Below are 10,022 nucleotides of genomic sequence, written 5' to 3' on the forward strand. Positions count from 1 at the left end.
CTACCTGAATCCACCAAACAGTCACCTGGACTCAAAGGCACACAGTTCCCAGTTCCTTGCCCAGCTCTCTGTGAAGGTCCTGCTCCACACTGAAGTTCACAGTGTCCAGTCTACCCTAAATTCTTCACAGTCTCTGCTCCCGGGCTTAACAAAGCCACCAACTGGTACATAAAAAGTACCAGACTCACAGTCATGCTTCCTCAGTCTTTGGCAGCTCTGGATGGCCCTCAGAAATCCTCAGTAGCTCCTCAGCAGCTCCAGCTGGCCCTCAGCTCCGGCTGGCCCTTGGAAATCCTTAGCAGCTCCAGCTGGACCTCAGACTCAGCAGAAGTTTCAGCTGGTTCCCAGAATCAAAATCACTTCATCCAGGTTCTCCAAATCAAAATCATTCTCTCCAGCCTTCAAGTGGCCTTTCCTCTTCAGCCTCACTGGAGGCAGCAGCAGCTCTGCCTCCATGAAGCCTGCTCCAGGAAGATCTGACTTTCCCAGCCAGGGTCTTTCCTTATATACAGACAGCATTAGCTTCCTGTTTCAGCCAACCCCTTCCTGTAACATCAGCAACAGGAGACAGGGGTTCTTTAACAGAGGCTTGATTAATTACTAAGTGCTAAGTACCTGTTACCTTTGCCCATACAAAGGGATCTTCAGATTCAAATTACAGTACCATTACAGCTTCCCATTTCAATCCCAGTCATTTTTTTCTATGTTAGAATAGAGTCAATTTCAATTTTTTTAAGTTTTTTGAATTTAATTCTTTTTTGTGATGTTCCATCCCCTTCTCTTAGCTCATGTAGTCATCACCCTAATTCAAACACACATCATCTCTCACCTGGACTGTTGCAATATGCCTACTTTCTCACTTCTCTAAAATCTACATGAGAATGGCCTATGTATGTAGAAGTTTCTGGATGAAAATATGACAAGGGTACAAGGAGAAGGGGAATATGTGGGGGGAGAGATTTGCAAATGATTTCCTATAAAAAAATCACATCTTCATCGTCACACATTTTAAGGAAAAGTCTCCCTGCCTCCACTTTCTCTTCTCTCCAATAAATCCTTCATGCAGCAAGAAAATTGATAAGCACAGGTATGACCATATCACTCCCCTCTTGAAGAAGTTGCAGTAACTTCCTAGTTTCTCTAGGATAAAATACAAATTCCTCTGTTTGGCATTTAAAGCCCTTGAGAGTCTGGCTCTGACCTCTCTTTCCACACTTAGTTTATATTCATCCCCATCATGAACCCTGCCTTCCAGTCTGTTGACTTTCTTGCTGTTCCTCTCACATGACAATTCATCTGCCCTTTCCTCACTGTTACCTCCCAGAATCCCCAGCTCCCTTTCAGGCTCAACCCAAGTGGCATTTCCTGCCTGAAGCATCTTCTGATCCAGCAGTTTTCAGTGTTTATCCAATAACACTACTTTGTATTTACTTTGAGTATGTTTTATATTTCTCTATCTTGGTACAAGTTATTTTCTGAAAGCAGAATGCAAGCTCCTCTAGGGTAGAGTCTTTTTCATTTTTTTCTCTTTGTATGCACAGTATGTCACACATAGTAGGGGTTTACTCTATACTTTTTAAAAATTGAGTTGAACAGAACCCATCCTGTCTTATCAGGCTGATGCATGAATGAAAATAAGAAAAAGATAAATGCTTTGAGCTTTGAAAAGTAAAGCTACTCTGTAGGTTCTAGTCATTTCCGCTTTTTGATAGAGCCAGTACAGGTTAAATTACACCAGTATATGACTTGAGTCCACTTTGCCTTCATTAATTTTGAATAAGAATATTTTATTAAAATATATGACTGATTCTAGAAATAAGATAATCATTTCTTTCCATATGTCATTAATAGTACAAGAATATCTGTGTTTCCTTAGCTCTGTGACTGACTTGCAAAGATCATTCATTATTCAATTAACAAGTATTTTTCAGTTGTAATCCTTGAACCTATAACCCCACCTCATTATATTTCAGGGATGGGTACATTATTTGTAAAAGTCACATAATTGTTTCCATTAGTTAATCCTTAAAGAAGAAGAAAGTTAATAAAATATTTCATTTGCTTTAAGTGTTTGACTATTATTAACCATTAATAGTATAGCTTTAGCTTTGTTTCTATTGTTGTTAGGCTTTTCAAAAATGAGAACTGCATCTTAAGGATGTTAGAATATTAAAATGATCTTCTTTTTGCAATATTGAACTGTATTTAGAAACACAGATGTGCCTTAATTTTTCTCCTAATAAGTCACTTGAAAATTGCTCATTTATTTCATATTTTAAATAGAACAGGGGAGCTTACAATTTAAGGAAGGCTTATTTTCTTTTTTTTTTTTTTTTTTTGTTTGTAATGTAATCAGCCCTCCCAGTTTATCGGTTTGGTGATTTCCTATGTTTTACCTACTATCTAAAACCTGTTTTGCTTAAAACAGAGCATACTTGTACTTCTTCTAGGAGACCTTTATTGAGCAGAAACACATGGGCCCCAGAAAGTGCTGAGAATTTTCTCCTTCATCATGGTAGAGAAATTAACAGGAAACGTTTACTAATTAATTCATCCTATGAAGACGTCCATAGTTCAGTAATTGCTCAGTAAGGGTTTCCAGCTTGTACTTCCTCAAGGTTTTTCCTTTGCTCTCCTATATCTCTATTGTTCTAATGCCTCTTTTTCTTGACTTTTGCGCAAACCTTTGAAAGAACTCTCAAGCAGGCTCTGATAAGAAATGGACCTACTTAAATGTTCCTGATGCGGATTCTGATACTGTGAGTCCTCTGGCTTGTCTTCCTTCTCAGCTACATTTCTAACACACTTATAGGATGGTTTGATGGGATTGTGGGGGAGGAATGCAGAATCTGTAATTTGTCCTTTGAACATTTTGCTTATTGTTAACTAAGCTAACTTGAGGGTTTTTCGTTTTGTTTTTTAATTAAAGGCCAATTTTAAAGTGATCACCCTATGTTTAAGGATAATGTGTATAAGATAATTGAAAACTTATGTACCAGGCAACAGACAAATGATTCAGCGAGTTACTTTTAAATTAACCAATATCAAAAGAGGTCTGAGTATTGTCTATTTGACCTAGTTGAGATGAGAAAGTTGTCATGCCATCATATAGCTGAAGGTTGGTATGGTCTTCTAAATTGAGTTATTTTCTTGGAGTCCTTCAGAAATGGTAGGGCTCTTTATTTATAGATGGATATGATTGGTATAACTTTCTAACAATTAGAGGGGGCGATGGACTGCCTCAGAAAGCTTGTAGGAATGTACCATCTCTGTAGTGTTTCAAATGGAAACTGCATTCTACTCATGGAGATTTTAGAGTATTCAATAAACTAGATGATCTCTGAAATTTTTTCCAGCTCAGAAGTTCTGTGAGCCTATATTGCATAACTCCAAGAGGCAGAATAGAATAGTGGAAAGAACTCTAGAAATTAGGAGATCTATGTCCTACTATTCACAGTTATAAGCATTTATAGGACCCTATGCAAGCCCCTGGTCCTTCACTTGGCCCCAGTTTCTTCCTCTGTTAAATTGGACAAGAAGATCTCTGTTGTCCTTTCTAGCTCTTAATCTTTGACACTATAATCATGGAGTCCCCTTCTTTTGTCCAGATTGAGACATAGTTCTTAAGTGACTATGCAATTACAAAATCCTTTGACTAAAGCCTGCCATTCTTCTAAGCATTGAAAAGGTATTGCAAAGGGGAGACAGGCTTCCTTTGTTATACCTAAGTACTACTTGCTCAATCTATTGCTGCCTAACTTGGCAAAGTATGCCTTTACAAGTACTTGTGACTGAGGAAAGCTTAAACTAATTCTGAAGGACATTAAACTTTACCCTTTGTTGCAGCATCCCTCAAAGTGTGATTTGGCAGTCTACCAAAGTCTTCTGTTAATAAATATCTAACGTTTTTATAGCACTTTAAGCACTTTCAAAATGTTTTAAATATATCATCTGATCCTCATAACAACCTTGGTTAGTGCTGGTATTATCATTATTTGACAGATGAGGAAATTAAGACTAAAAGTGGTTGGCTGAATGACTTGCACATAGTCAGAGAGCTAGTAAGACTCTAAAGCCAGATCTGAACATGTCTCCCAGTGCTCTCTACACTTAACATCTAAATTCAAATGATTCCCAGGCCAGTCTCATGCTATCATATTGATAACATAATAGCATATTTGTCAGTTTATGGCATAAGTGAAACATTTAATTATATTTTTAAAAGTTCAATCTTTGCCTCATTAATGTCTCAGCAAAAAATGTGTCATCCATCCTGCTAATTTTGGTGGAACTGGGCTCCAGGGAGAAAGGGTGAAAAGAAGGATTATTTGAGGGAGGGGTTTCATTATTATTTCCATTTTTTCATAGTGAATCAGGGTGCATGGTCCATACTTTTTCTGATCTTTCTGAAATGATCTGTGGACTGAAAAAGTTTGAAACCATGGCCTTAGAAAAACCATTGGCCACATGACTGCCAAGTTAAAAAAAATCATTTATAGTTGTGTAGTGACTGGGTGGTTTCTGGATTCATCCCTTTAAAGGTTGCTACAGTTTGGTATTTGGTCTTTATGGGTGGGTAGAGACCAACAGAGCATACATAAAGAGGCTCAGACCACCTTTTTCTTGATCTAGCATCCCATCTCCAGCTAAGGGGCAATATTCAGTGACTTGACGCTAAGACCATCATGAGATTGAGGGATGTATATTACTCTTTTTGGTTGTTAGGAGAACATGAATGTTGCCAGAAAAGTTGAAAAGTATCCCACACCCAATCCCTAAATCCAAAAGTGCCTTATTCTCCCTGTAGTAATGAAGTTTATTGCCTCACACTGATGGGACTGAATGTTTTTTTCCTTCTTTAATATGAAATAACACCAGCAAAACAAGTAGCTAATTCTACTTTTTTTGCCATTACTGTGGGTTGATCTGCACACTGAAATGAAGAGGGATTATAATTGAATTAAGGAGGGGGGAAAACACTTATTTCTGCAAAGAAATCATTAGAGCACCACTGGACTTCTTTTTTTATTTTGTCTATTCCAGACCAGCCTTAACAGCATGATGAGTGTTTATAGTGAAACAGGGGACTATGGCAACGTGAAGGTCAGCGGCGAAATCCTTCTGCACATCAGCTACTGCTACAAAACCGGCGGGCTCCACATTTTTGTAAAGAATTGCAGAAATCTAGCCATAGCAGATGAAAGGAAACAGAGAACAGATGCGTAAGCAGACAGCATGTTCCTTTGTCTAGTCCAAATAACTCATTTTGTGAAGAGGAGAAATTTGAGTATGTCTGTCCTTTCAAATTAGATTCTATAGTTATCTATCACTCTATTCTTTTGTTCCATTTCTAAATACCTTGCTGCTGATGCTTCCTTGGTGACATTGATGTCATAACATAGAATGCTTTGGAGATAAGTCTTGTAGGTTAACAGTCCCTATAAATAGGGCCAGTTCTATGAAATAGGGCGCCTCCACTCATGCATAGTCCAAGGGATTTTTTTTAAAAAAAGAATTTTCATTTCTGTTCTGGAAAATGTCCAAAGAAAAATGACCAAGCTGCTTGATCAGCCCAAGACCCAAATCCTAGGTCAGTTATGAGATTGTCAGGACCCCAAGAATGAGTCATGAAATATAATTGTGTCTTGACATGTCAGAGGAAAGGGTAAGTGTAATCAGATCCCAGGTTCAGTAAACAATCCAGGCCAGAAAGTCAAGGATCTTTCATGGTAAAGAGAAGGATCTAATTTCAGCTGGTCCTTTACTGCTATAAGGAAATCACTTTTTCCCTCCCTGATTGACTATCACAGTCCCTAAAGAAAATATTTAAAGCTTTCTCTTCTTCCCTTAAGCTACAACCTCCATGCCTCCTTTTTCTTGGCAGAGGACCCCACTCATACTTTACCAAGAAAATAGAGACCAACTGTCCTGATCTACCTGAACACTTCAATTCTTCAGTTTAGATTCTCTCAGTTTAATCTTTAATTCTCTCCTCCTTTGTTCTAGCATCAAACGACATCTTGGGTTGAAGAAGTGATCTTTCTCCTTACCAAGACCAACCCCCTCTATTTCTATCCTCTTCAATCTCCTCTAGGAACTTACACCTTCAACCATTGTCTTCTATCTCTAAAGTTCAGTCTTATTAATTGGCTTCTTCCCTGTTGCCTACAAACATGCTCAGATCTCCCCAATTCTTAAAAAAAAACAACTTTCATTTGAACCTGCCTTCCCCTCAACTTACCATCCTATATCTCTTCTTCCTTTCCCAGCCAAAATCCTAGAAAAAAAAGCCATCTTATACTCAGTATATCTGCTCATCACTTACTATTATGCTCACTATTCAGTCCCCATGCAATCTAGATTCCAACCTCATCACTCATCTGAAACTGCCTTTTCCAAAGTTACCAATGTTCTTCTTATTGCTAAATCCAATAAGCAATTAGTCCTCAACCTTCTTAACTTCTCTGCAACTTTTGACACTGCTATTGACTCCCTCCTCCTGGATACTTTCTTTTCCCTGGGTTTCCATGACATTGTTCTTTCCTGGCTCTCATTTACTACCCGTGTTTCCCTGATAATAAGACACTGTCTTATTATCTTTTTTGGACAGAAAAACACCAGAGGGCTTATTTTCAGGGGAGGGCTTATTTTAATGAACATTGACAGCAATTTTAATAAACAGGTAAATGTGAACAAAAAAAATGTACCTTTATTCAATAATGATCATGTCATCTTCTTCAACAACATCGTCGTAAGTGTCCATACCCTGAATTCCGTCCTGGATGTCTTGCGCCTCCATTTCCTTCAGAAGAAGTGGACCCAATCTGTCATGTCCAGCAATATAACTCTCTTTAAATGAATATGTCTTGTCCAGGTAACCTGCTCGTAGTGCCTTGGTGACACAGCTGTCAGTAATTTTATCCCATGACTTCTTCACCCAAGTCACGACTTCTTGCAGACAGGGCTTCACAAAGTTTCCACGCTGATTTCTTTCCATTCTATTTTCAATGTAGTCATTGACTTCCATGCGCAAATGGTCCTTGAATGGCTTCTTTATTGCAATATCAAGGGTCTGGAGATAGGCAGTCATTCCTGCAGGAATCATTACTTGATCTATTCTTCTCTCTGCAAGGAAGTTCTTCATTTCTTTAGCACGGTGAGTGCTGGCTGAATCCCAGACTATCAGATCTCTTTGGTTACCTCTCATAACAAGTGGCAGCATTAAATCAACCCACTTTCTTATACTCAACAGTATAGCTCTTCCTTTTTGTACTCATGTCTGGGGGTCAAAACAGACAAAATAATAAAATTATGACCATCAGTCCTTCGTTTCACTCCATCATGCCCCCTGAGTTCTTCTTTTTTCCTCCATCATGCCCTTTTTATCCTCCATCATGCCCCCTCACTCCCGCTTACATAGCGGGTTTTTATGTTGTCCTGCCTCAGCTCTCCTCCGCAGCACTGCTCTCAACGGCGCCAGCAAGCAAATCACTGGGGAAGAACAGGATGACGCGCTCACTGCTGCAGCTCTGATTGGATGCAGCTCAGACTGCGGTGTGCGTTTCACTGGGGGGCAGGGGGACGGTGCATACAGAGGGTACCATAATGTAGCGTGTAGTGCAGGGGATCACCTTCACTACAGTAGCAATCTCAATAGGGCTTATTTTCGGGATAGGTCTTATTATCGGGGAAACACGGGGTAGATCCACACACCCCCTCCCACCCCCACCACCATAGGTATGCCCCAGGGCTTTGTTCTAGGTAATCTCTACTTTCTCTAATCTACATATTCTCTTTGTGGTAGAAACAATTCCAGTGGATTCTCTTATCTATGTAAATGACTCCCAAATCTATATATCCAGCCCTCTTACCTCTTCATACCTTTCATACACTGATTCCAATGACTAAGTAGCATTTAATAATAGCTAGAATTAACATAATAGTAATAATAATCATAATCACAAAATAACATTTCTATAGCACTTTAGGAACACTATAGCACTTCACAAAGCACTTTATACAAAATATTATTTTTCATTTATATAAATATAAAATATTATACTTCATAGACTAGGAAATAGATGTTATTATATAATCAAGGCAGGCAGAGGATAAATGATTTGCCCAGGGTCACCCAGTAAGTAAATGTCTAAAGTGGGTTTTGCATTTGTGTTCCTCACTCTAGGTTCAGTACGCTAGCCATTGCACAACCTAGCTGCCTATCAAATAGTTCTATTAAACGCAATATGTCCAAAACAGAGCTTATTCTCTTTCCTCCTAAACCCACCCCTCCTCTAAAGTCCCTTATTTTTGTCAAGGTCTCCATTAGTCATCTATCTAATCCCAAAGATATTATTACTATGTCAATCCAGGACTCAGGAAGCTTCAGTGACACCTTCTTATTACCCCTAGGGGAAAATACAAACTCTTTTGTTTCTCATTAAAAGGCCTTCTCAATTTGGTTCCAACCTACATTTCCTATCCCCTACCCTCTCACCTCCCATATACTCAGTATTCTAGCCAAACTGGCTTAGTCTCTCCTGATCCATGTATTCAGCATTCCATTTCCCATTTCCATGCTTTGGCCCAGATGGTTCCTCATAATTCAGATACTCTCCCTTCTTACCTTCACACTAGGAATCCCTGTTTCTCTTCAAAACTACTCAGGTGTTATCTCCTTTACAAACTGGTGCTTTCCCTCTATTACTTATCTCCACAATTAAGAAAGGAAAAGCACTAGAATTAAGAGGGATTAGAAAAGACTTCCTGGGGGCAGCTAGGTGGCCCAGTGAATAGAGCACTGGCCCTGGAGTCAGGAGGACCTGAGTTCAAATTCAGCTTTAGACACTTAACACAAAAACTAGTCATGTGACCTTGGGCAAGTCACTTAACCCCAATTGCCCTCCAAAAAGCAAAAAACCTTCCTGTAAAAGATGGGATTTTAATAGGGACTTGAAGCTAGGAAAGCCAGAAGGTAGAAATGAGAAGGGAGAGCATTCCAGACATGGAGGTCAGCCAGACTCAAGAGCCTAGAGATAGAATGTCTTGTTCATGGAACAGCAAGGATGCTAGTGTCACTGGATGAAATAGTAGGTGGCAGGAAATAAAGTGTAAGAAGATTGGAAAGATGGGGGAAGCTAAGTTATAAAGGTTTGGATTGCCAAAGGGAGGATTTTGTATTTGATCCTGGAAGCAATAGGGAGCCACTGGAGTTGATTGAATAAGAAGGTGGCAGAGTCAGACAAAATTACTTAAGTGGCTGAATGGAGGATGGATTGGAGTGGGGAGAGAATTATTTGATGTTGACAGTCACCAGCTTCATTTTTATCATCTACAGCTACGTGAAGTCATATCTTCTTCCTGACAAATCTAGAAACAATAAACGCAAGACCAAAATCAGAAGAGGCACCAATCCAGTATTTAATGAAATTCTAAAGGTGAGAGTTCTTTCAAATTAATAATCCATGACAAATTCCTGAGTTAGTTTACAACCGCATGTTGTCTATAAAGAACTAAAAGTTTGTATTAGAAAAAAAATTTTTTTTGTCTGACAAAACATTAGATTTTGATGCATTTGAATTTGTCCTGTCACTAAGGGCATTCCAAAGATATTTGAAAATCCCAAGTTAAAGTCACTTTTACTCTTCTTATGATTTTGCTACTGTTGACTTTGCAGTTGGATTTTAAGTAATGACAACCTAACAAATTTCTGTTGCAATGAAAATTATTATTCTTGGGAACATAACAGGTCTTTTCAAAATAATTTTGTCAATGAATTGGTACATTAGTTTTCTAGGTCTAGTCATAATTTTGCTATTGACTTGATGTCTCATCCTGTACAAGTTGATTATGGTACTTGGCTAGTGTGATTATTCACTATTCCCAGGATTTAAATGTAGAGCTAAATTTAGGAAGATGGATAAACAACAATGCCATAAATGAAGATTTGTGGATGGATGTGAAAGTTCTAGGGGAAGCTAGATACCTCTCTCTCTCTCTCTCTCTCTCTCTCTCTCTCTCTC

The 10,022-nt window shown here is 38.7% G+C and overlaps 1 protein-coding gene across 1 annotated transcript in view; it reads left to right on the plus strand.

The window, feature by feature from the left end:
- SYTL5 (synaptotagmin like 5) overlaps window positions 1-10,022 on the plus strand; it is a 156,797-nt gene that overhangs the window by 114,523 nt on the left and 32,252 nt on the right. The window contains exons 11-12 of the mRNA XM_069063476.1: window positions 5,044-5,222; window positions 9,338-9,437. Coding sequence (XP_068919577.1) covers window positions 5,044-5,222; window positions 9,338-9,437 — 279 coding nt within the window. The remainder of the gene's footprint in view (window positions 1-5,043; window positions 5,223-9,337; window positions 9,438-10,022) is intronic.

The sequence above is a fragment of the Petaurus breviceps genome, unplaced genomic scaffold (genome assembly GCF_028583685.1).
Source record: "Petaurus breviceps papuanus isolate PSGF00001 unplaced genomic scaffold, PetGlider_PUasm1.0 90574, whole genome shotgun sequence".
In the NCBI taxonomy this organism is placed as follows: domain Eukaryota; kingdom Metazoa; phylum Chordata; class Mammalia; order Diprotodontia; family Petauridae; genus Petaurus; species Petaurus breviceps.